This window comes from Coturnix japonica, chromosome 11, assembly GCF_054131305.1.
Source record: "Coturnix japonica strain WE chromosome 11, WE-NBRP24, whole genome shotgun sequence".
Taxonomy (NCBI): Eukaryota; Metazoa; Chordata; class Aves; order Galliformes; family Phasianidae; genus Coturnix; species Coturnix japonica.
Window position 1 is genome coordinate 20,875,238 of NC_140673.1, and position 25,915 is coordinate 20,901,152.

Here is a 25,915-nt window from a genome sequence, read left to right on the forward strand (position 1 = left end):
CCGCTGCGCATGCGCAGTGCTGGTGGCGGGAGTGCGCGCCTTCGTCTGCGAGGCGTGAGGCGGGACGGGCTGTGGCGGCGGGACCGGCCGGCAGCGAAGCGGGGCTGCCTTGGCAGTGTTGGACTCCTTGTCTGTGTCCTGCCTGCTCGCTTGGGAGCCTGTTTCCTTCTACCTGCAGCCAGCCTTCCCGAGGACCTGCTGCCTTCTCCGTAAGGTGCTTTTTTATGTTGGTTTAAATCAGTCTCTTGCTGCTTGTGGTGCTGAGGGGATTCCCAGGGCACAGAGTCTGTTGGAGATTAGGTTGGTTGTTAGGGGGAAGTTCTTCACTAGCAGAGTGGTTAGGCCCTGGAACAGGCTGCCCAGGGAGGTTGTGGATGCCCCGTCCTTGGAGGTGTTCAAGACCAGGTTGGACGGGGCCCTGGGCAACCTGATCTAGTAAAGGTGTATGTTTAGTGGCCCTGCCAGGCAGGGGGGTTGGAACTACATGATCCTTGAGGTCCCTTCCAACCCGGGTCATTCTGTGATTCTGTGATTCTGTGTGAGATCAAGAAGCACTTAGAAAATGCTCTCAGAGATATGGTTTGGTTTTTGGGTAAACCTGTGTGGAGCTGGGAGTCAGGCTCTGTGATACCTGTGTGTCCCTTTCAATAAGGGATGCTGTTTGATTTGCTGTGTGGTCACAGTGGCCTCCTGCATTGCCTTACAGGCTCCTTCAGTCGTACTCAGCCCTACCTCTGCAGGCTGGGTTCCCAGCCACTGTAATGTGTTTGTGAGAAGGAAACCGACAGCACCTCACTAAAGGATGGGCCTTGTCTGTAAGAAAGACATGCAGGCCCTGGAGTGTGTCCAGAGAAAGGCAACGAAGCTATGCGGGGTCTGGGTCACTGGCGTTATGGGAAGCAGCCGAGGGAGCTGGGATTCTTCAGTCTGGAGAAGAGGAGGTTCAGGGAGGACCTCATTGCTCTCTATAACCCTCTGAAAGGAGGTTATGGTGAAATGAGGGTTGGCCTTTTCTCGTAGCTGTGATAACGAGAGGTGATGTCCCTAAGTTGCACCAGAGGAGGTTCAGGTTGGATATTACGAACAATTTCTTCCATAGAGCGGTGCTGTGCTGGCACAGGCTGCCTGGGGAGGTGATGGTGTCACCGTTCCTGGAAGTGTTCAAGAACTGCAGAGGTGTAGCACTGAGGGATGTGCTCGGTGGGTATGGTGGGGCTGGACTGGATGTTTTGGTGATCTTTTCCAACCTTAATGATTCTGTGATTATATTACATTCTTTTCTGAGGAGAAACCACAGCTAACCTCTGCCTGGGGGAGTCCCAGAGAATGCAGTGGTGGGGGCTGTGTGTCCTCAGCAGTGTGGCATTACAGCCAGCACTGCCTGAGGATGGCCAGCCCACACACCTACCTTTGGTATGGCATCATGCAGCATTTGGGCCTTTCTTTTCGTTCCAGTACAAATGCTTCACCACAGCGCCTTGTAGTACCTTGGGGTGTATGGGGTCAGAGCTGGTCCTGAGGCAGGGCCATCGTTGTGTAATTCACTGAGTCACTGCATGTCTGGGCACTGACCAAGGGAAGAGCTTCACGTACTGAGATACACGCTCACATTCCCTGCATCTGAAAAAGCCAGCACTGCTTCAGAGACAAAAGCATTCCTCCTCAGTATTCCACAACCATTTCTGAAATGTGACATGTAGCCAAATAAAAACAAACAGAAAACAACAACAACAGAGTACCTTGTGGAGCACTTCATATCTATTTACTGTGAGGATGGGAAAAGAGAAACATGTCTGCTTACAGTTACAATGGTCGTGGCCCCTCAGGCTTTTCTTGTGATTCAGTATTTCATTGTAATAACTTTTAAATGTGCTTCCAGAAAAGAAATCTCAATTGTGATACTCTCTGGAGACTGTTGCTTTCTCCATTCATCACTATTTTTTCTTGATGTTAGAATGGTAAAACGACCATTTTTGAGCTGGTCTTAAAAAATTATCCATTAAAATATATGCTTGGATAGGAAAGGTTTCTACAAGTGCATGCGTTGGGTGCGTGCTGATATGGCTCAATGCAGATTTAAAGCTACATTCTTTGAGAGAATTTTCTTTCATTGATGAATCAGTAAAAGAATCCAGAGCCGTCTTTGTGCTGACATTTTATTCACTGGAAGTGGCCTGTGAGTAAAAGGCTTAGAATTCTTCTCGGTGCTCAGGCTCAGGCTGATGTCAGCTGTTAGATGCTTGGCCAGCATTAGGATTTCACACCATAGTGCCAAATTTACAGGCACAGAATAGCATTGTCCAGACTGCTAATTCTGCCCTGAAGGCCTGTCCTGTACTGTGCTAATGTGGCTGACTAGTTCTATGTACGGAAGAGGGCACTGCTTCAGCGTGTTTCATAACCACATAGAGGCCATACAAGATGGAGCTAATGCTCCCATATGCTATTGTGCATCTCCTAAAGCAGACTAGGGTTGAGGATTTTTTGGTGATAAGTCTGTAAGTATATTTGACAGAGTGAAATTGTACTGTGTGATGAGAAGCCTTTTGATTCATACCAAGAATGACAACACGTCACAATGGAGGAATTAAAAATGACTTCAATTTTGATTTAATAGGTTCCTAATGTGGTATTTGTCAGTAAGGCAGCTGAGTACTGACTGACCTATAGGACAGGTGACAAAGCAGGTATGGTCACTATTCCTCTGTGTGCTCCACTGCCTATGCCTGCACAGAAATGCTGCTGTCATAATACCAAGACCTCTCATTGAGAACAATCTGACAAATGAGATTATTAGGCTCTCCCCTGAAAAAGCCCTGTGCTGAGCCAGGGGGCCAAAGCACTGCGGTCTTTCTTGGGGTATCTCATGGAGTCCCCTGGCTGCTCAGATTTCTCTGGTTGAGGGTCCCTCTGTAAAGCTGGTCCCAACACCTGGACAGAGTTCTGCTGAGTAAAGGATCTGCTTCCACCCCCAAATCCTGCAGGTGGTGCTGTCTGCACAGGATGATATTTTCTGAACGTGCAGCAAAAATGGGTGCCTAATATGTGTTACTTGTCTGGATATTGTAGTTTTCTATTACAGGAAGGTCTTAGATTTTCTTTTTTCCTGAACTCTGTCAGATGTGAAGTGCTTTTAGTCTAAAAAAACCTACAAGAACAATAATTGGTTTGAAAGTGCAGTCTTGCTTTACTGTCTCCTATACCTATAGCTTTGGATACATGGATACCACTGCATGCATAAGGCAATGATGCAGATCATCAGTCGCAGCCAATACGTGTTTTCTTAGTGAAGTGGTGGAGTTGTGTGCTGTGTGATGAGTCCCTGCAGAGCTGGTAATCGTGTTGTCTGCTCTCAGTCAAAAGCCTCTAATGAGCCAGAAGCACTAGATTCTAATTAGATACTTACAGAAACTTCTTGTTGGCTTAGGTGTACTGAAGCCTCAATGGCTCTCTTGGCAGGATTGGGCCAGGCCCATGAGCTATTACCTTTATTCCTGCAAGAAATGATGAATCCTAACAATTATTCATGTGTGTGTAGGGTAAAGATCTCAACTGGAGTTGATCAAAGATGGAGAACAAGAGGGGTCTTCAAAGCTTGTCTGCATAGGCAGCTCCAGGGCATATGGTTTGCATGGAAACTTGAGGTTTTCTTCCCCCTCCCCTGCCCTGTCTTCCTATGCTCAGCTTTTGTTCAGGGTACGCTCACCTAGCAGGAAGTTTGTTGAAATTCCAATGGAATAAGAACGTTGTGCAACACATGGCTACAGTTCCCCATTGGTTGGAAGATTCTTGTTTAAGCCGAAGGTCTGGAGCAATTCCAAGCAACTTGATTTAAAGTAAACATCCTGGATGCAGTGTGTCAGATACTAACACAATATTGTTTTAGTTTTTCTCATTTCTCCCGTGGGAATAATCATTCCATGAAGAAGGAAAGTGATCTAATGAGAGAATTAACTCAAGAGCTTGAACATGGAATTAATCACAGCTGTCTGAGAGGGGAACCAAGGCAAACTCCACAGAGAGCTCACTGCATTTCCAAGGAAGGAGGCCAATAGAGTGCTAAGACTCAGCAGTTGGTGATCAAAACAGAGGTAGGACAGAGACGCTTTTAGTAGCTAAAGGGAAGCAAGAATGTGCAGCAGGAAATGTTTCCTCCTTTCATTTCTGTGGGATGTTACATCTCAAGAGGAAGGTTGGATGGGGCCCTGGGCAACCTGATCTAGTAAAGGTGTATGTTTGGTGGCCCTGCCAGGCAGGGGGGTTGGAACTTTATGATCCTTGAGGTCCCTTCCAACCCAGGTCATTCTGTGATTCTGTGAAGGGATCTCTGCACCCTTTACCTGGGGGTGTGGGAAGGTGACAGATGCTTTGGGTCTGATCCTCGTTGCATCTTCATGTTTAGCTGAAGCAGGTGATTGATTTTGTAGGCTGGCTCTTTTATTCAGGAGTGGTCCTACAGCTTCACTCTGACCTGCTCCCTAAGGTGCCCTTATTGAAGGTGAAAGTCTTTTTTGTCAGTAAGTACAGTGAGTTGTGCTGGAGAATTATCAGTCTTCAGACAAATAGGACATTTATTTTGCTATTAGTAAAGGTTGACTACGTTTCAAATTGTAATTGCAGTCCTTATGCCTTTTGGACTGTTCACTTTTCTTGTCCAAATTACTGTGTCTCCTTCAATAACAAAGTAGAGGAAACACACAACAGAACAGACCTCTGAGCAGTGTAGAATATGTGGCAACATTTAAGTAGAATCCTGGTTAAGCAGAATGTTGGAGCGAAAAAAAAAGGAGGGAGGTGGAATAATAATAATAATAAAATGTACATAAATTTAATTAGTTTTATTCCTTTTATTTTATACAGTCATTATAGCAATACTAGGACCATGTTCTTCCTCTCAGAAAGTATTGCACTTGCATTTACAGACTGTGTGAGCTGATTTTATTGAGGAGATGGATGGAGTTCAGTCTCAATGCAGGGATCTCTGCCTGATACCCACCACATTCCACAGCCTGTGCGTGTAGTGGGGTCATTCCACAAGCAGCGCCTCTGTGGAATGTGGGATATGTTGTGAAGGCTGTGAGTAATTGCTAGTAGGATGTCACTGAGTTCTGTATCTGCGTGCTCTGTGAGTCGGGACATCCAGGGTTCTGTATATACTGAAGTCTTAAAAGATTACAGCTTCCACAGTATAAAGTTTTCACTGTAAATGGCATTGGTGACTAACACCCATCCCAGCTCCATGGCTGCTCAGCTGTTCCTTTGCTGTGTATCTCCCTGCTTATTTTTTTCCTTGATTTACCTTTCTTCAGTGCAAGGTTTTTCATTTCCCTTTGTAGAGTTCCACCTTTAGGGGCTCGGACCAGTTCTCTGGTCAGAAAAAAGTCATTTCTGCACTACTCTTGTCCTACAGCGTGCCTGTAAAATGTCTGCTTCGTTGACTAGAATAGGAGCAAACCCTTTGGGATTCCTAATAAAAGACCTGACTGAATTTAATGACAACATAAACACAGTGTAATTCGTTTGTAAGCAGTTCTGAACCTCTGTTAGTGTATTTTTGTTTGTGCTTCAGTTTTCTGTTTCCTTATCAGGATGTCACATCAGATGTTACCAAAATCCTTCAAAAGCCCCATCTACAGCTTGCTCTTCTCTCCAGCAGGTTGGTTGTATCTCAGCTTGGAAAATTAGCCTGTTAATCACAGAATTATCACACAATTATCAAGGTTGGAAAAGACCTAGAAGATCATCTAGTCCAACCATGAGACATTAAGACATTATTTGTTTGAAAGAAGCTAACAGTGATAACGTTTATCATGTTGTTTCTATACAAAGTGCATGGAAATGCATTGTTTAATAACTTCTTCCATTGTGTTTTATTACATGGGTTGTTTTTATATTTTGATGTCCAGATTTCTGCAGTGTTTTATTTCCTAAAATCTCTCCTGTGATTTTTACATGATAACATTGGTCCATGGTTTACCTTGCAAAGCACAACTTCATTTCCAGGGTGAAATGAGTCTCTGAAAGAGAACTTGTTGGTGCTAGCCCTCATTCTGCAACACTTGCAGCAATCAGATAAGTTTCTTACTGACTCCATCCTACCGGCTTAGTTTGCTCACAACCTGTCTTCCTCTCAGGTGTATTTGGAAGATTAATTAATACTTATAAAATGCTTTTAGTAAAATCTGCCCGTGAAAAATGCAACGCTAGTCAAAAGTGTCATCATTATTGATATTTATTATTTTTCAAAAGGGGAGCTATGTAACAGTCAATATCAGTGTGGATTTATGGACTATAAAAATAGGTTAGGGCTCTAGAGAAAATCATGGCTGGCACAACTAAAGTGAAGGTGAGAACTGTTGAGTAATGTGATGAAGAAAGCCTTCCAGTGGCACAAGATACAGGGAGCAAGTTTTGTTAATAACACTTAGTACTGAAATACAGGTAGAATTAAGTATTTGTGTTGCAGAAGGATGATGAAGTCCTTTTCAGTCTGTGGGTAATTAAAACTGAAGTTCATCATCATAAGTAATGTCAATAATTTTCAAGCAGCAGCTCAGCTCACCTACACTAACGAGCACTAAGGGAACTGCTGAGAAGGATCTGGTTGGTAGCAGCTCCTGGCGTTGCAGTGGAGTTTCAGAAGACTGTGCCAATATTTAAGGAAAGAAAACTAAATAAGCAGAAGAAGCAGAGTGACCCAGCTGGCTGTATTATGATTAACATGACACCAGCCCCACGTAGCACGGTACAAAAGCTGATATCATATAGTAAATAAGTCAATAACTGGCACAATTCTTTTATTTTTATCTATTTTATCTTGTTGGTAAATCCAAGTTAACTTATTAATAAAGTTTGTAAGTCTGGTTCCTACAGGTTTGTGTAGAAATACATTTCACAACGTTTCACACAGTATTTCATCTACCATTGTGCTATCTTGATAAAGATCTTAGTGCCATTAAATATAGGCACCTCAGTTGTGGTCCCTTGGTTGCGGTAGGATCCAGTGCTGCTCAGGAGTGTGTGTGTGACCAGTCTCATGGGTTGTCCTGGATGGAAGAGCTTTATTGCAAGTGGTTTCAAGGGGCTGGTTTGGTTATCTGGAGCAAAGAGAATAAAGGCAGATGGGAAAAATAGAGCAGAGATGCAGGCAGAAATAAATGCGCTAAATTTAGCAAAGAACATAAAGGAAATGTTTGGCAGTGGTGGTGCAGAATAAGGCGATGTTATGCTACTGAAAGGGAATGATTAATTATTGAATTAATTTTGCATAGCAAAATAAAAAGCAGGAGACTTTCTGCTCTGATTCAGGTGCCTCTGCAATCAAAGAGGACAGGAAAGAACTGAGTAAATCAGGGTTAAAAAAAGTCTGGCAGAGCTTTACAGAAGTGCATTTTCGTTCTGAAAAGAACAGCTTGTTAATTCTTAATGTAGTACCAGAGTAGCTGTGAAATACAGACGTCACGACATATCATTCCAAAAACAGTTCAGTATGGGTAGGAATTATGCCACTGTTAACTATGCTGAGAGGCAGAGCGTGACCTAATGGATCTAACGTTACTATTGCAGCTGTGTGAAACCATTAAAGTAAACAAGCAGTCTAGGGAAGAGGGTGATGGATTTTTAACATTCTCCTAGTGAAACAGGGTGTGCCAAGTCATTGTTTCAGCTGAAGGCCAGATCCTTCCTTACATGTTGTGAGGTACTGAGCTCTGTAGCAAGCACTGAGAGGTTGTGGATTTTCACTTGGTGATGAGGTGAGTCCCAAAATTAAATCCTTTCATGGCTGCCCTGGTGATACAGCTGTGAAAGGCTGTACAGAATGGCATGGAACTCTGCTCTCCAGTGATGTCAGAGGAAGTATGCAAGCAAAAGTAAAACCAGCAATTCATTCATCCTTACCTGATGGGTCCCTTGGGACTGGTGCAGACTTTGGTTTTACTTTGACGGTAGCAGTGATGCTGGCAAATAGAAATACTGATGGGAAACCCCTTATGTGGGTCCTCCCTGATGCAGAGATCATTCTGTTTGTAGTCATTCCAAGGGATTAATTACACTCAAAATTATTCTTCAAATTCATTGTCTAGGAGACTTTTTTGCTACTGTTGTTTAAAGTAGAAGCCCATAGCAGCAGCCTATGCATACTGTATACTGGTCATGTGCGGATCCAAGGATTTATCTAATACATCACAATCCCCTGTTACAGAAGTATGTTTTTGTGATACAAAATAAATACATTTTCAATTGCCAGTAGCCAGACCTACTGACCTATTTCTGCCTGCTATGTTTCTTCCTTGTCTGAGCAGAGTCTGGCACATGGCAACTCGTGACATGAGTGATTATACCTACGCCAATGAAGGATCGTGTTGAAGATTCGGTGCATTGCTGACATGGCCTTTCAGAGGTCTCTAGTTCTCACTGTTCCACCTTAAATCAGCAAGCACTGCCTGTGCTCCTCTCTTTGAAAACCAACCCTAGAAGTTACCTTCAGGCTTCTAATTGAAGTCACAAGATTACACCTGTGCTGACTTGCCTGGGAGCTTTGTGATGCAGATGCAAAAAAAAACCAAAACAAACTCAGAGAAGGATTAATGTAGCCAACCATTGATTTATTGTGTTCTCGGAAGCGCGGGATAAGACAGGCTGCTGTGATGCCCTGACCCCAACCTCCACAATGATTTTTCTCCTTCTGACGTTCATCCACCAAAATTCATCTTGTCCCTTTCCCTTCCTCTTGCTGTAGTGCCTCAAACTTCAGGAGCCTCTTTTGGCAGGCGTGTTCCTCACTGCTGCTCATGCTGGAGCTTTCCTCTGAGCTCTCGGAGAGGAGATGCTTGATTGCCACCATGTCCTTCTTGTTCATTTGCAAGCAGAGGCAGGAGGATTCGCTCACCTTAAATGATTCCCCCCACATATTCTGGCACATGTCGGTCCCATTTGCATACATCTGTGTGTAAGATGAGAAACACACATCAATCACGTTTTAAAAAGGATGGAGTTAAAATCGACTTGTATTCATTTGAGAAACATCACTTTTTTAGAAATGGTACAAAATTATGAAGAAGTCTGCATTCATTCGCTGCCTTGTACAGCTCTGTGCTGTGCTCCATCCCTTTAAGATGTTATTCAGTCCCACCACTGGCAAAAGAGAGTTGCCAGTTGTGAGAGCAAGCAATTACACAAAGTGCAGTGTGATGAACAGCCAGCCCTTTGTTTCCACCCTGGGGCTGACAGAGTAAAGCTGTGTGCAAGAGGCTGCACGACTTGCAGCATGTCAGGACACTCTGACATGTCTCAGGGTTTGAGTGTTGCTGGAAGTGCCAAGTGGAGTGTTTTGAAAACTGGGCTCTATTTACAAGCTAGAGACAGCCCAGTGGAGTCACAGCTCCATGGGATCGCACTGTGCTTGCTGTAGTGTACACCGTGACCAGGCAGAACCTCACAAAGAGAAGGGCTATAACTCAGAAACTGCTTGATGAAAAGAAGATGTACAACCGCGGGCCTTGGCCTGCCTCCAAACAGCTTTATCTATTGCCTCAAGAAATTGTAAGCTGCAGCAACTCTCTGCAGGTGAATTTGGCCTGTTCTTGCTGCTATGTCATTTTGTAAGTCCTCTCTGTCACAGGACCTGTGTGGCCAAACAACAAAGGTATTTCTTGTTTGCCAGGCTCACATTGCAACAATCTTCTGTCCTCCCAGCTTGAGTTTTCCTAAAGAGTGTAAGCTTAGGAATTATCATGTTCAGCCACAGAGTGGGCAAGATATATACTCAGTCTTCCCTGCATTTCTCCTGTGTGTTTGTTGCTGAAGTTCAATCTTTCCTGTTTCTGGAAGAAACTTGAGATACTTCCCAAGCAAAGCTAAGAATGAAGTTGGATGTGGGAGTGATGGCAGGAGCAGAAGCCTTGGGAATTAAGAAGAGACACTGATTCACTTTGTCACCAGGATATCTCAGAAGGAAGCCATGTTTCATCTGTGACAGCTCGAGCAGTCCTTGCTTGTGACACTGCTTCACTATTCCCTTGGCATTTCCTTTTGTGTTGTAATATCTGGGTTCTGAGCTGTCACAGCAGCACATATAAAGATCTGGGAATCTCTAGGAGACAGTGATCTGTGTTCATGGTCAGGAGAATTCTGCGTGGAAGGTGTTCTGTGTGCAAGCAGTTAATGATTATAGATCGAAGTCTATTGTATGGAAGTAGGACTGGGCATCTGTAGTCCTGCAGCTGCTTCTGCTCTACCTGTTTTCCACAAGTTCTCCTTATGAGATGTCTCCTTGTCTCATCACAATTCAAACAACTCTGGCTTGGGTTGTGCAGAAGGCAGGTGAGATGAAATATAATCATCAGATTTAAGAAATCTATTCCAAATAGCCTCAAAGGCTGTAGTATGTAAAACAGCTTTTTACATCTCGCCAGCTTGTTCTGTGGATGCCACAGTTGCTGGAGGACAGTGAAAGCTGGTCAGTGCCCTGGGAGAGATGCAGGGTCAGAAATGGAGAGGTTGTTGCATTTGGTTTTCCCCTTGTTCTCCTTTGGGCAGCAGATCTTAGCTGTTTCTTTCCAGCTATTCCTGTACTCTTAAGCAGCATGAGGCATTTTCCTCTAGTTCCTGTACAGACCCTGGATTTCTACCTGCTTTTAGCTGGTTGTGTGGGGAAATATTTAAAAGCTGTTATTAGTTTTCTTACGTCCATTTGCAGGAGTCGTGGCCACATCCTATTCTTATGTTCCCCATGTTCTGCAATGTGCATTCATGCTCTGATACTTGTTAAATTAGCCATTTAATTTTAACCTTCCTCCAAACTTTGCTTAAAGATCATAGCGTGGCCAGAATGCTTCAGCAAACACACAGTGCCCACAGCCCATTTAACAAAAGTGTACTTCAATTATTGCTTCTGATTGTTCAGCTTCTTGGACGGCATTCTGCTCAGTGCATTAGCATCACTTGGGAAGCACTCTGCTGGGAGAAACATGATAAAATGTGCTTCACTTTAGCCAGACCAAAACTGGCTGTGATCCACGGACATTCTTCATACTCCTTGTTTGTTCCAAGTAGTCCTTACAAACACTTGCATACGTCACTGCATTTGCTGAGGGTGTCAGATGAAAGCATCTGCCCACAATGCCCCGACATGGGAGAACCTTTTAGCCCTTCCAGATAGCAGTAACTTTCTTTTCCATGAGTTGAGTGCAAAGCAAGTGACTCCGGCGTTTATATGTAATTTCATTTTCATATGGGAAATATGTTTTTATAATTGCTCTGAAGAAACTTAGTATTTATTCCTACTTACCATGCAGGCCTATTTTTGGCAAACAACATGGGCAGTGTTGGGTGTGGTTCCACTTAGTTTAGGAATAGCTGCATCTGCCTTCAAGTGATAAGAGCTCTGGATTTGCTGCATGGTTTTTTTCCCCAGCAGATGGTATATTCTCTTTAAGAAATGTTTACCTGGGGATTTAAATTTGAACCCTTCTACCTCTGAACCAGGGACAGTTTAAACAGAGACTGTTTATGGAAATGATCATTTTCCTTTCACTTTGTCTGGACCTACCAATGATTTGGCATATCTGGAAAACTAAGCTGTGAGTTTCCACAGCCCATTTGGTTTTTGGCCATCTTCCTGGCCCTGCTGATCAGTGTCACTGCTACAGAGCAGACACAAATCCTGGGCTCTGACTTTTATCAGTTGCTGAACTAACTTCTGGATGGCCATGAATTTGTGCAGAATTCCAAACAATCCATTTGGGATCTCTGCAAATTGTACTACCAGTCCCTAAGAACTACACTTAAGTTCTGTTCACTTCTTTAGTTTGCACTGGGTTTAGTGAAGTTTAGCTGTTAATAATATCAGTGTTGGAATATTAATAGATGAGTTCATTGTCTCTTTCTGTTATAGGTTCCTTTATCTTTTACTTTCTGACCTCTGCTGTGGTGAATGTATCAGTTCTGCTGGAACATTTACTTCTGTTTCACAAGTATGAATAGTGAATGATTAGATTTGCATATATTTAGTGAGAGATCTACATAAAAATGCTTTAAAAAGGATGAATTTGAGGAATCTGGCGGTAGGTACAGGTATGGCTTGAATTGCTGAAATAAAAAATAATGCACATATTGCATTTTAAACCCACATATTTGGGAAAAAGAAAATACTCTGTGTTCTTTGTGCCCTAACCGTCCATGTTTTCTTACCTCTCTGTATGGCCTGCATTCACGCTTACAGTGGTTTTCTCCACTCCCATCTTGTTCCCAGTCCATCAGCCAGTTATAAGCACAAGTGGAATCATCTTGGCAGGCTTCGTACCTTCATGGAGAACAGCGTGGAAGATACCATTATTTCCCTCAGTGTTTTACAGTGAGCTACAGGGATTCAACTTGAAAAGCCCATGGGCTGCACTAGTAGTGTGGTATGGTCACACTGTGCAGTTTATCAACTGATCTTCAAGAAATGTGCACATTATCTTAGCTTGACATGTGCATAAACTCTGAACCAAACAGGAAGACCTAAATCCCAATGAAAACTAAGCAGGTCACCCATGATGTTTCATGCTCACAGGTGTATGTAGATGGTCTGTGCTCTGCAGCATTCATTCATGGTGATCTTTTCTGCTCGGTTAAGTTGGCTGATGTTACTGGGTAGAGGAAATACTGTGAGGGAGGGAGTTTTATGGATGCAGCCCATCAGCATTGTGGCATAGCACAGGTATCCTGGGAGTGAATTGTCACTTGAGAGAGAAGTGGGGGAAATTTATGAATTACCATGGGAAAGGATGAATGGTAATTCCTGGGCATGAGATGGCTATGAAAACTGGTCAGAGAAATAAGGAAAACCTATAAGCAGTGCAATCATATAGGCTAAGGCTGTCAGCCTCAGCACATTTTCAAAGAAGTTAAGCTTGCAGCACAGTAGAAAAGATAAATGCCGTGTGAGGTGTAGGTCTGTGAGTTTAAATTTTAAGTGATTTTTAAATTGTCAGCAATAATGTAAAGAAAAGCTTATAAATGGCCTGGAATCAGTAAGGTATGCGACTGGCTGTTCTATGTGATGAGAGATCTCATGACCTACCATCACCTCACATCATTTCCTTCCTTCCACTCCTTTTGATGTTCTACTTTTGGCTCCAACTTTGGCTCAAATCCTTAATTTGTTAAGGATCTCTTTCTGCAGATCAGTTAACATCCACTTAGACTTAGTCTCAATGGCTTCGGGCGGTCTGTTCACACCCGTAACTGGGAGTGCCAAAACCTTGAGTGAGAGGCATAGCTTTCAAATAGTGAAAGTAGTGTTTATTATAATTAATTCTTTTGGATATATTTTCTGTTTGTTTTTTTAATCTTCAGGGTCATGTTTCCGAAGTTGCTTTGATATCACAATGACAGCAGACTTATGTTTCAAAATGAAACATGGAGCTGTCATGTAGTCACACAATTACAGGATCTACACCTTGCAATACATTTGAATGTGCAGCAAGGTAAGAAAGTGCAAATCTACAGAGCTGTCTCTGCATAGTGCCTGGAAAACAAGGTCACAGCCAGCACACAGCTCTAAGGTGTTGCTCAGTGCCAGCACTAATTACAAGTGAGTAGACCAGGTGCATTTGAACCCAACCTTTTGTACTTTCTATTACAATGATAGACAAAGTGATTTTAAATATATTTGCAGTGCACACAGAAACATTGTAGTGCAATAGAGAAGTTCCTGCTTCTCATTTTCACATTAAAATCAATGTTTGAAGGTCAGGACCTTTGCTGAAGCTTTGATCAGGTGAGAAGCTGGGATTTGGTGACCCAGCCCAACATGTTCCCTGACCTGGATCCTTCATGGCCGCTCCACAGCGCTGAGGCACGTGGGTGGGAGTTTAGGGGAGGACAGAGCTGCTTTATTGTTTTGTTTTTAAATTAATGCCACCTTCAGTTTTACTTTTCAAACTTCAAGAGCGTGTATTTCAGAGTGTGACTGAACTGGGGTATCCGTGCTGTATCTCTGGCTTGCTTGGGAATCTGAATTAAATATGATTATTGAAATATTTATATTTCTGTTCACTGTTACCTATTGAATTGTTGGGTGAGATGTTCCTAATTACAATTATTTCCTGACCCCGTGGCTTGTTATACAGCAAGGCATAATTCTATTTTATGGGTTTTTCTTTCCCTGTGGAAGTAATTAGGAATCTAAGTTTATGACAAATCATGACTTCTGATAAGTTTGATTTTTTTGCTGTCCAGAAACCCATAAGTAGTTTCTTCAGACATTAATTACAACCTGTGAGACTCTTAAACATTAATATTTAAAATATGCTCTCCAAATATCCCAGCTCCCTGTGCACACTGGGTGAGATATTTGTATTTTGAAGCTTTTGTCTTTTAATTTGGTTTCTTTATAATTAGCTGTTTCTTTGTTAAATGGCACAGGGTCACCTGGCAGGTGGATCAGACAATGGCATGTATATCCATCGGGCTCTTTCAGAAGCGATAGTTGTAGGACTAGTGGGAGGAAGCAATTCTAAGACAATAGGAAGAAAAGGAAGGCCCCAAGCCAGTCAGATGAATTTCTTTTAAATGAAGTCACTGCTCATTGAGAATCCTGTGCACATTTCTGGCCACAAAGCCATGCAGTGCAGCAGGAGCACTCACGGCGTGTGGAGAAAGTAGGTCACATCACTAACAGCACCGAACGGGCTCCAATGAATGGAACACGAACAAAAAATGTTACTTTAAATCACCAGAAAGGGTCAGAATTCTGGCCAAGCTCTTCTCTCGCCTCAGGCCTTAAGCAGGGTGAGGGAATGGCTTTGACACTGGCATTAGGCAGGCATAGAGCGGCATGCACAGTAATGGATCATCTTCACATTTTGATTCAGGCCAGGAGTCTGTGACGCCAGCAGGGGCAATAGATCATTGTTCAGCACTTGTTCAGAGTGGAGCCTTTTCCCTACCAGGAAAAGGGACTGTGTTTTGTCCCTGTGCAGCAGCTCTCCATCACACACGCATATGCTTTCTAACAATAAAAGTTAGAAATGCCGTTTACCTGGAGCTCCTGGCAGTATCCAAGCAACACTGAAGGTTTTGTGATATAATACTGATCCATCCTGTACGTGGCTATAAATCTCAGAGATACGCAGACTGGCTTAAACCAATTCCTCTTTGTGAGCAGGATTTTAAGTGCATGCGTAGAAATCTTAATTCCCTTTTCTTTCATTGTTACATTCTCACTGAATGTAGCAATTTGCTTTGTGTGCTGCTACCAATGTAGATTCTCTACTTACATTGTTTCAGGCTATGTTTGTCTTAGATATTGGTATCCTATTACTTGGCCTGGTAGACCTGTTTTAAAGCCCACTGGCAACTTTGTTGCTTTAGTATCCAAGTGTTTTCACCTCTCAGAAACATTTAATTTGGAGGCTTAAGATTCTGAGTGCTGGGATACAATGTTCCTACTCCAAGACTGGGTCTGAATGACTCCATCCTTCTTTCTGCTTTGGGCATTATTGTTGTGCAGGGCAGCAGCTTAGCGGAGGAAAAGGTAAAGATGGCAAACTGGAAATAAGCAGGAAAAACAAGTGAAAAGCCTTACAAGGAGCTATGGAACCTTATTGCCCCTTGGTTGGGAAGACTGTGCTTCATCCACCTGTGCTCTCTGACTCCTGAGTAACAGGCGTATTAAAGCTCAATAAAGATATTCGGATGCTGATTTGAACCTACCAGTCATCACAGAAGCTCTGACACAGTGGAACAGACTGAATAGCATCAGTATGTTTGGGATGGATCCAGTGAGCAGCGTGCGGAGAACACCGGTAAAAGCACTCGATTCTCTTTGTGAAATCTTCACAGCTGTTGTGGGTGAGAAAAGCCTCAAATAAACACGTTTCTCAGTGTTAAGGTTACAACTTCCATTTTCTAGTCCTGCCTTGATGTGGGTGCAGTACTACAGACCAGGAGAAAAACAGAAAAGCAGCATTTTGCCCTGTTTGTATCGTTCTTTTGGTGTTGTATACAGACCGTGCAATTACCACAGCTAACTAAAGAGTGCACAAACGTTTCCATGCATATTTCAGCTCTATTTGTGTAGCTTTTCCATAAACTTTTGGGGCCTTGGGTTTTCCTGGCACAAATGACTCAAGGCAGCAATAAAATGTAGTTTAGAAGTAGAAAATATTTTCTAAGCTGTATTCTAAGGGTTTCACCGATCTTTCTATTTTCCCACAGCCCAGCTGAAATTGCTTCGAAGCAGCGTTGCTGCTCTTCTGGGAGTGGCAGCAATAGCTGTGACTTCCACACATCTGTTTTTGCTTAATTGTTTAGTACTTTCATTCCTTTATTTCTCTGACTTGCCATGTTTCACAGCTCTCTCATCTAACAGGGTATTAAAAAGCTGGATTATGAAGACATTCTCCAATTCTCCGTGGTTACCAAATGCCCAGGACTACAAGATTTTCTATTCTAAATATTCAGAAGTTTTATTTCTGGCCTCTTGTGCATTCTGTTTGGAAGATATGATCATCTGGTTGGTCTGCTTTCTCAACAGAGAGAAAGAAGCTGATCTTTATTGACTCGGGTTTGCACTCACTGGAATGCGATGGTTGCTGTGCAGCAGAGGTGCAGCATGGTCGTTACCTACTGGGTTTATGACTGCTTTGCATTGCCAGGTCTGGTTATGTATTGAAAGCAAACTTTAGAAAGCATTGCCCTTTCTTGAGCTAAAGGCATAAATCTCTCTGCACAAAAAGTATAAACTTAAGGATTCATGGGCTTTTGTGAGAGGGGAAAAAGAAGAGCCAGATGTTGCTCTGGTGCAGAGGAGAGATGATGAGAACCGGAGCAGGCAGTGTTCTCTTTAGGGCAATGTAGGGACAGTCCATCTGCAGGGAGTTAACGTTAGCTGTGTGGCTGCTACGGCACAGCTCCAGTGAACCAGGACACAGACAACATCAAAGCTGACTTACGATTTACTGAGCTGCCCACATCTGTTCCAGTAGCTGTTGCTTACTTTAATTACTGGGGAATGAGCCAGTTGCTCTGTGAAGTTTGCATAGCAACAGGAAGCTGTTAGGAATGAAACAAAGATCTTACAGTAAGGATTTTCTTTAACACTCTGGTTGGAAGGCTAAAAATATCAGGTGAATCTCTTTAGTCTGTAACGTGATAAAGTCTCTTGGTACTAAGCAGAAGATGCACCCTGAGCTCTGACGTTCTTGTTTTTGGGAGCAGCAGTGTAAATGCTGAGTGGGATAGACTTGAATGAACACTGCTTGGTAAAGGAGTGTCCAGAAAACCCCATCAAGTTTACTACTGCTCTGCCAGATGTTATGTGCTAATGGGTGGTAATTCTAAAAGTTACCGAACAGGAAAAGAGAATTGAAGAAATGTAAAAAATATGATCAGTGTCATTTGCTGAGTATGAAAGTTGAACCTTTTGCAGTCTGTGTGGGAAACTACATGCAACTGCGATCTGCTGCAATTAATGAAACACTGCCATTTTTAATAATTCAATGGGGACAAGAGTTAATTCACTAGAACAATTAGGAGGGAAATATATACTTTAAATATTTTTATACTTTATGACAATAGGCTGAATCCATCTATGATGTGAACTTTTTAAAGCAGATGGAGGTTCTATTAAAGTAAACTCTATCAGCCTTTTAAACAGGTAGTAAATAAAGCAGGTGGGAGTTCTGTAGCTGACTTTGTTAAGGACCAGAGTCTTATTCTTGAGTTGCATGCAGCAAAATGACATCGAGGGAGGTTTTTCAAATGCAACTTATACTGAATCTAATACATTTTTCAGAAGCTAAAGGAATGGGCAGAACAATCAGTGCACACAGAACTGGACTTCTGGACTATCTCCAGCAAAAACTAAACCGCTCTTACATTCAGAATACAGAGTGCATTCGTGCATGTCTGGCTCAGGACTTGGGTTTGCTTTGTGGGTGTCCCCTTCCAGACATCCATTCTTCTGGCAGGTAGATGATGTGATGACAGCAAAGAGGGTGATGGCAAACCTCAGCATTGTTGTTCAGCTCTTTTCCTGTACGGAGAGAAGTCTTTACTGATATCCTTTATTTGTAGGAAAAGTCCTGATAGTAAAACAAAGGGCTGCTTTAAAAAGCTGCATGTATGTACAACTAAAACATGCTCAAGAGAGATAAGCATATCAATGTTAGGACACTCATTCTCCCTTTCCTTTGTTCACCTCTAAACATGCTTCTGCATATTTTTGATTTTTGGCCTATGGAGGATCATTAGTTCAGGCTACATGTTATAGGTTTCAGTATGTAAGGAAAGGTTTTTAAATTTCTCCCTTAGATATGCATTTATCACCCCATTGCTATGCTAGATTTGAAGAAAAGATTGATTAGCTCCTAAACTTACGGAGTTCTTTTGTGTGCTGGGAAATTATGCATTTAATTGCAGTGCTTCTGTTTACAGAATTGAAAAGCCAATAGCAGAGTATAAGGTGGCACTTGAGCTGGATAAGTTATATAGATAACTTGCCTTCATTGAGGTTATGCTCATTTGTACCTAATAATCTGACCAATTGTTTTCTGTCTCTTTTGTAGAGTTCAGTCAGAAATGCAAGATAAAAACCATTTTGTCTGCGAGAATAGAGCTTCTGTAAGTACAGACTACATATTAGTGAGTTATACAGATAAATCTAGAACCTACTACATAATTAAATGCATTATTATTTATAGGCATTATTAATTTAACCTTTAATTCTTTGGTTAAATATTCCTGATACCTTTTTGGAAGAGCTTTGTCTGAACAAGAACTGCAGCTCCTCTCTGTACCGAAACTTTTCAGATGCAAAGAAAGTAACACGTTACAGAAGAAAAGCGCCTGTACGATTTCTCAGTAGTTTCTCACCTCTTTTGCTGTCCTTCTGGGTGAAACTTCTCCCTGGAACAGAAACACTGTAAATTGCGTTTCTCGCTTTCCACTTTATATACGCGCCATCTGGCATCAGCGCTCCAGAATTTGTTTGCCCTGGAGAGTTCCTTGACCCTTTGAAATGCTAACATAGATTTATCTCAAAAGCAGATGGAATGACCAGCACATAATGCCCTTTTATTGCTTGTAAATGTGGACATAATAAACAGGAAAGTACAAACATAGACTAGAATTAGAAAAACAGCAGCTCTCCAGTGTACCGAATACAATTACCTCCCAGCCCCTGCCTGATTTTGCAATGATTCCTTTTGTTATTTTTATTAGATTCATTTCTACAACAGCTTAATTGGGCTCTAATCACAAATTTCACCAAATTAGAAACATTACAAACAATACTTCATATTTCAACCTGACTGGCTTAATTTTGACTGTAAATATATCAGTTTGCTTTGGGTTACTCAGTAATTTTACTGCAGCCTCTGAAGGAGAATTGGTCTCCTGATTCTCAGGCCTTTGCTCTTTGTTCAGAAGATTTCTTTTTTAACCTGCTGATGCTTGCCCTTCTTTCTCTACCTGCCAACGGGTGTCGCAAGCACCAGGAGAAACTGTTGTGTGTACCACTGACAGTAGTGCTGACTGGACTTCCTTACAGGTGTGCTTTCTGCAGAGGGGATTCAGCATCTGAACACAAACAATCACAGAAAGCAGATGTGGTGATTACACATTGGTGCTCTTACTCTGATAGGTTAAATCTCACTGAGCTCCCTAACTAGCAACACACCACCGACTACCTTGCAATTATTTAGATGAAAATAAAAAATCTCTTGTTTCTATTTTAAAACACAACAGTGGTTTGTCAAGTAGTAGATGTGGGTCAGTATTTTTGAACTTTTTTTCCTTGAATAAAGCAAACATTGGCACAGTGGAAGTGTGGAATGAATCTTACAATATGGAGCACCAATTCCTACTCTGGCTGGAGCCTTCCTTGAGGCAAAAGTGCTTCTGCCTTTTTACAAGGCCATTTTCAGATCAGTTTTTCTGTGTTTTCTGTTTTCCAGAGTGAATTTAATTAAAACAAATACAAAGAGATATAATGTAAGTATAGGAGAAACTGAAGTGAATGTAATGCCTTATTGCCTATGCCTTCACTTCATGTGGCTTGATCTCGTGCTGGCTGAAATTGACGGAACTCCTTGCTGATTTGTAACATAAAGGACTTGTGCATATTGCTTGGTACTAAAACCAGTGCATTCATACAAAATAAAGACCACTGTGCCATATGTGCCATATGAACATTCCCTTTTGACCTGGGGATGAGTAGCTGTGCTAGCCAACCTGATGAAAAGCACGTGTTCTATTCCTTACTGCTTGGTTTGTAAGAAATGTATTCGCACTTGTAAAGGTGTTAGCAGCCAGGAGGTTTCTTGTAATGCCTCTGTTTATGGAATTGACACACAAATTATATTAAGCTATAGGAGACTGGGATCTTTTTCAAGCTTTGAATACAAGCCAAATGGGACCACTTGCTGGGAGATTAGGCAGAATTTCTAGCAGCAGGGAGGAAAATTGTCATATGTTTGTGATTTCTCAGACTTGGCTTTGGTTAACAGTAGATGTAAGCAGGCTCAGGCACAGGAGCTTCTAGAGATCTCAGCCCTACATCTTCATCATCTTGATTCGCTTTTTTCTTTCTCCGAGTAAGAAAAAGTCTCAGTATAAGACTGTGAGTCTTATATTGAGAAATGTATTAATGTTTCTTATTGCTTTTCATACTTGAATGGGTTATTATCTTCATTTGTTAATGCTGAATTTATTTTCAAGTAGTCACTCATCTTGTACATATCAAACTCCTGTTACCATTTAGTTGTAGCATTAATATCACTGTCCTATGAACTTATATTCATCTTTTTAAAGTTTTTATACAGCGTTAAAGCAGGCATGATGTTAAAGGTATCGCCACAGACAGTGATTCTGGCACTGTTACATTAAATTATCATTAATTACATTATCATCTGATGATCTGATAGTGGCCAGTGATGTTAGCAGAAGGATGTATCTATTCCAAAACCACAGATGCAGCTTTATGAGCTCTCGGGAGCCACTACCTGCATGTATAAATTCCTTCTACAAGAGCTGCCATTGGGGAATGAAGGAAAAAATGCAAAAGAAATACAGGAACTCGGGCTAGTTGCTAACTGCACAGCTTCTGGCCATTGAGTTCATATCTATGTCAAACTGACATCTCCTAACTCAACACAGTGATCCCTTTTTATTGAGTCTGATCTCTTTAATGACTGAAGTAAGCTTTAATGGTTTTATATTTCTGTTAACTCTACAAAGCTGTGGTGGTGAAGGGAAAAATTGTTTGTGCTTCCAACCTGTGACAGCTGCCAGAGCTGTTTCCCTCCTTGGCAACATGGAAGTGTAACAACACTGTGGCTGGAGTGAGATGGAGTTTCACAAGTGTAAATTGGAGCATTTGGCCTATTACAGCTTTATTATATATGGTGATGCGTGCTAATGAAATTAATCTGCTCGCTCCTCATGTCTCAGTGGGAGCCTGCAAACTTGGAAGTGTTTTTCTCGTTAACTGTAACAGGCAATGCAATGAAGAACACAGGTTGTTTTCTAACTTAGTGTCATTCCTGAAGCTCCCTTGCAGAACCGTGTTTAAAGTTGCACTAAGTGTCGTTTATTTGCCAACCAGTCTGTACACTGACTTTTATTTTGTTAGACTTCAGAGCTGTGGGTTCATATTCACAAGGCTGCTGAATGCATCATGTCACAAGTCAAGCTGAATGCCAGAGGAGACGCTCCAGATGGACCCAGTCTGGCACTATTGGCTCCAGAAAGAGAGAAAAAAGCTGAGGTCAAATCTTAACACCGCCAAATTTAAGGTGCAACTTGTTTATGTTCGCTTCAGCACGGCCAGTGTTTTTCCTTTTATTTGTGTATGAAATACACCACAGGATGAAGTCAGGCTTGCTTGCTTTTTTAGCAAATGTTGCTGTGCAAGTTCCCCAGAAGAGGAATGACAAAAGCACCAGTAGTTTTATATAACCAGGAGAATGAGTCAGTGGAAAAACAGAAACAAAAAGAAAGCCCACAGATTATAATGAACAGTGTGTTGAAAAAACTCACAACCCGAACAACAAAATGATCTCTGGAAAAATGTTACTTCAAGCCCTTACATTAGTTTTTGATTTTCAGAATTAAAGGGGACAAAAACCTGCTTATTTGAGCTTATTACTAAGTTGAAAGAACCTCTTGAAAGCATAACTGAATGCTGTTCCTTTGCTTTACTCTTTCATTTGCCTCTCACGTTCTGTTGGGCTGTTACTGTGGGGTTCCTGGATCCACAAGAGATTGGTGCAGTTTTTTATATCTTTATATTCTTATGTTACAAAGAACCGTGTGTGGTTTGGGAAGCTTCTGACTGACTGTGTGCTGTCATCTGGTCTCTCACAAGTGACAAAGAAAAACACGGTGCAGTTTGGCCTGTGCTGCAGAAGTAACCAATTGCAACACTGCCTCTGATTTAGAACGTTAATATTTGATTGAATTTTTGCAGCTACTTATGTACAGTTAATTTATTTTTAGGGGAATATTTTTTATTATTACTTGTGAAGAGGTGATGCTGGATGTCCCTGTGTAAAGCAGTGGTGTGATGCTGTGAGATGTGTGGTGCCGATACTGGATTATGGGTGGCCACATCCCACAGCCCCATTTTGTGCCTTCATTCTCTATTGCTCCTTTCTCGCCACTGTGTTGGCACAGCCCAGTGGGGTTTTGCTCCCAACCACGTGCGGAACTGATCCAGCAATAGAAATGTAGCAATTCTCCTGCCTGCAGTGTTACCAGCCAAATCAATTTCCCAGTCCAGTTTATAGCACAGCTGTGGAAACAGTGGTGTTGCAGTGAGGAAAAGGGCGATATATCACAATGAGAGAGACAAAGAGTGGAGGGTAGGACTGGCAGTACTTCTGTACTTTTGGTGGCACTGCCAGCCTCTGAGCCCCATTGTGTTACTGTTCTGTTGGGTTTTTTTCTTCTTGATTGGTACATTGAGCACCTTGTAATCAAAATGTAGAGCCGACAGGTCTACAAAGGAAACAATGCAAACAGAAGGTAACAGTGAGATCATACTGGTCAGCATGTTAAAAGGCACTGACAGGAAACCACAGGATTAATCATTGCTGAGCTTTTCCTGTTAACATCAGAGCAGGGATGAGTTCTAAGTAGGACACGGCTGAGGTCAGTGCAGTGTTTCTGCAGATGTCTGTGAGGAATGACTCCCATGCATGACTTATTAGCTCTAGAAAGCTTTGCTCATTGCCCCACAGTGAATCTGTCCTTAGAAAATTGACCACAGCACTCTTGGAAAAGGTACATTTTCCCGATGCTTTTCTGTATGTTTTCACATCTCTGTTGTATCAATCAAAACCTTCTTTCTTTTCCAATCCCTGTGCAGCTTATTGACACTCTTTTCATCTCTTCTCTTTCTGTACAGACAGGTTAAGTCTCTACAAGTGTTGCAATGCAGCCCTCCACTGCACACCTGCTGGATTTCCATGGCTTGACTTCTTGTGTGTGTCATCTCAAGGTTATTTCCTTAAGTAGCAGTGAAATTATGTGTAATTCTCTCCTTAAAACTCATCTTTGGGTGCCTAAAGAGGCTGACAGCAGTTAGGAGCTGGTGCTGCTCCTGCTGCCCAGCATCTCTCTGTACCCCACGTGTTTCCCTTTCTGGACCTTTTAGAAACACACAAACGTATGCATGTTTATACACATGCAATTTGTTTGCTGTTAGCCCCAGGGATAACAGCTCAACTGTGGCAATTGCTGTAAAATCAAGTCCAAGCTGACTGTGAAGGCAGTGTATTCATTGATCTCTTTCTGTCTCTTTAAAGCTCTGATGTGTTTGATGAGCTTTTGTTGCTAAGAAATGCTGTTAGCTTGGAGAGGGCTTAGTGCGGTAGCTAAATCTCACAGCCATGCCTTTAAAGGATGGTACAGAGGTGGTTAGAAGACCAGACAGGAGTCACCTTAACGACATATAGCCGACATAATAGCTTGTCATTGCTGGCATTCTGTGCAGGTGTAGCACAGCGCATCCCAAGGTACTGTGCTGCCTTCCGGGCTGATGGCACATATGCCCCCATAGCTCAGCACTGCCCCCATAGCTCAGTACTGCCCCCATAGCTCACACTGTCCCCATAGCCCAGCACTGTCCCCATAGCTCAGCAATACCCCCATAGCCCAGCACTGTCCCCATAGCTCAGCAATACCCCCATAGCCCAGCACTGTCCCCATAGCTCAGCAATACCCCCATAGCCCAGCACTGTCCCCATAGCTCACACTGTCCCCATAGCTCACACTGTCCCCATAGCTCACACTGTCCCCATAGCTCAGTGCTGTCCCCATAGCTCAGTGCTGTCCCCATAGCTCAGCATTGCCCCCATAGTTCAGCACTGTCCCCATAGTTCAGCACTGTCCCCATAGCTCACACTGTCCCCATAGCTCACACTGTCCCCATAGCTCACCCTGTCCCCATAGCTCACCCTGTCCCCATATCTCTCCCTGTCCCCATATCTCACCCTGCCCCCATATCTCACCCTGTCCCCATACCCCCATTCCCCCATTCCCATTCCTCCCCTCACACTTTCCCCCCCCGCCCCATGTTCCAAATCTCGCTCTTTCCCCCATCCCAAGTCTCGCTCCTGTTCCCGCCGCGATCCCGTCGCTCTCGCGATACCATCGGCCGGCGGCGGGGCGGTCGTTGGACTGGCGGGGCGTTCCCGCTTCGTGCTGGGCGCTCTCGCTGTGACAGGCGGTGGCGGCGGCGGGCGGGCATGTCCCTCCGCCCCGCGCGCAGGTGGCGGTGGTGGCGGCGCCGCCGGTGGCGCCGGCCCGGCTCTGCGTGAGTCCATGGCCGGCTCCCAGCCGCGGGAGCCCCGGTCGCGCCGCTGAGGAGCCGCCGCCGCCGCGATGAGGAAGGGCCGCTCCCGGGGGGACAAAGCGGCGCCGCCGCCGCCTCCGCCGCGGAGAGAAGCCGGGCGGGCGGTGTCCGTCAGCGCTGCGGAGCGGAGAGCCGGGCTGCTGGGGGGCGGCGGCAGGAAGGAGCCGGAGGACAACAGGGCCGGGGGACTACCCGGCCGGGAGGCGCCGGACAGGGTGAGAGCGGGCGGCGGGGCCGGAACGGGGGGTTGGCATGGAGACGGCCGACCCGCGTGGCGCTGCCGCCCTACGGCGCTGCGGCTGCCGCAGGGTGCGGGGCTGTACGGCAGCGCGTGGATCCGAACTGCCGGCATCCGCCGTGTGCGCACCGGGAGGGTGAGCGGGGAGAGGCCGTGCTGACAGCTCGGCTGGCCGCTGTGCCGTGCCGTGCTGTGCCGTGCCGTGCCGTGCCGTGCCGTGCTGTGCCGGCTGCTGGTACTGGTGGTAGGTCCTTCCTGGGCACCTCCTGCCGGTTGCTCCTCATCATCTCTTCAGTGATGATGCGTTTTTTGTGTGTGTGTGTGTCATCTAATGTCTTCATTTTTAACACAAGATGTGATTTATTTAATAGAGATACAGCAAAATGAGAGTGTTTACACAGAATCAATACATGCACTCGTGTTGGTTTCCCTCCCACAGAAAAGGTCAGTTCCCTACTTAAGGATACAAGGGCTAGAGACCCAACAGAGCTGACACTTTGCTTTGGAGGCAATTTGATGTTCCTGGCTTTTTTTTCCTTCTTGAGAAGAAAGCATCACAAACAGAAAGATCCCCTCCTTGCTTTGTTTTGCCGTTTTACGGAGCAAGATGAAGTCCTGTTGGTGGGCACCTTTTGTGAAGGAGTCTTAAATGTACATCATTATGGCAGATGTAATTCCAGTGTGAAACAGGAATAGCTCTACAGTTGTGTTTGGAAGCCCCGTTTGTTGGCTGTTCAGTTGTGAGCCTCCAGATGTAGCTGCTTAGCAGGGCTGTGCCCATGGCAGGCTGCTCCAAAGCCCCATTGGTGGTACATGGCTTTGCCATGCTT

General features: G+C 43.6%; 2 protein-coding genes and 1 long non-coding RNA gene across 10 annotated transcripts in view; 2 read left to right on the top strand and 1 right to left on the bottom strand.

Annotated features, from left to right (window-relative positions):
• The first annotated feature begins 9 nt into the window (after positions 1 to 9).
• Positions 10 to 19,729, top strand: LOC146759054 (uncharacterized). Its single transcript, XR_014932822.1, has 3 exons — positions 10 to 209; positions 18,558 to 18,612; positions 19,541 to 19,729. It is a non-coding gene; the product is annotated as an uncharacterized LOC146759054 (long non-coding RNA).
• Positions 8,586 to 19,001, bottom strand: LOC107317492 (riboflavin-binding protein). 2 transcript variants are annotated; one of them, XM_015870260.3, is made up of 6 exons: positions 18,865 to 19,001; positions 17,869 to 18,025; positions 16,944 to 17,043; positions 15,703 to 15,831; positions 12,193 to 12,304; positions 8,586 to 8,944 (listed from the first exon to the last, which is right to left on the bottom strand). In XM_015870260.3, exons 2-6 carry the CDS (start codon positions 18,005 to 18,007, stop codon positions 8,708 to 8,710), a joined length of 717 nt encoding a protein of 238 aa, XP_015725746.1. In that variant the 5' UTR covers positions 18,008 to 18,025; positions 18,865 to 19,001; the 3' UTR covers positions 8,586 to 8,707. The 2 variants fall into 2 exon arrangements, with proteins under 2 accessions (XP_015725746.1, XP_015725748.1); XM_015870262.2 differs by having other exon boundaries at positions 18,740 to 18,915.
• Positions 19,730 to 24,642: 4,913 nt separating the features above from the next.
• Positions 24,643 to 25,915, top strand: part of MAST2 (microtubule associated serine/threonine kinase 2) — a 147,847-nt gene continuing 146,574 nt past the window's right edge. For 6 of the 7 annotated variants that reach the window (XM_085511562.1, XM_032446373.2, XM_032446375.2 and 3 more), the window contains exon 1: positions 24,657 to 25,062. In XM_085511562.1, coding sequence (XP_085367688.1) covers positions 24,877 to 25,062 — 186 coding nt within the window. In that variant the 5' untranslated portion in view covers positions 24,657 to 24,876. Of the gene's footprint in view, positions 25,063 to 25,915 lie in introns of all 7 variants that reach the window. The other variant, XM_085511566.1, reaches the window with a different exon arrangement.

Coding starts and splice junctions, on each gene's coding strand:
- LOC107317492 (XM_015870260.3), bottom strand. CDS start 18,007: ATGCTGAGGTTTGCCATCACCCTCTTTGCTGTCATCACATCATCTACC. Junction 12,305..15,702: donor CAGAGCTTCTGTGATGACTG/GTAGGTTCAAAT, acceptor TTCTCCATGAAG/GTACGAAGCCTGCCAAGATG. Junction 8,945..12,192: donor AATGCAGGCCATACAGAGAG/GTAAGAAAACAT, acceptor TCTTACACACAG/ATGTATGCAAATGGGACCGA.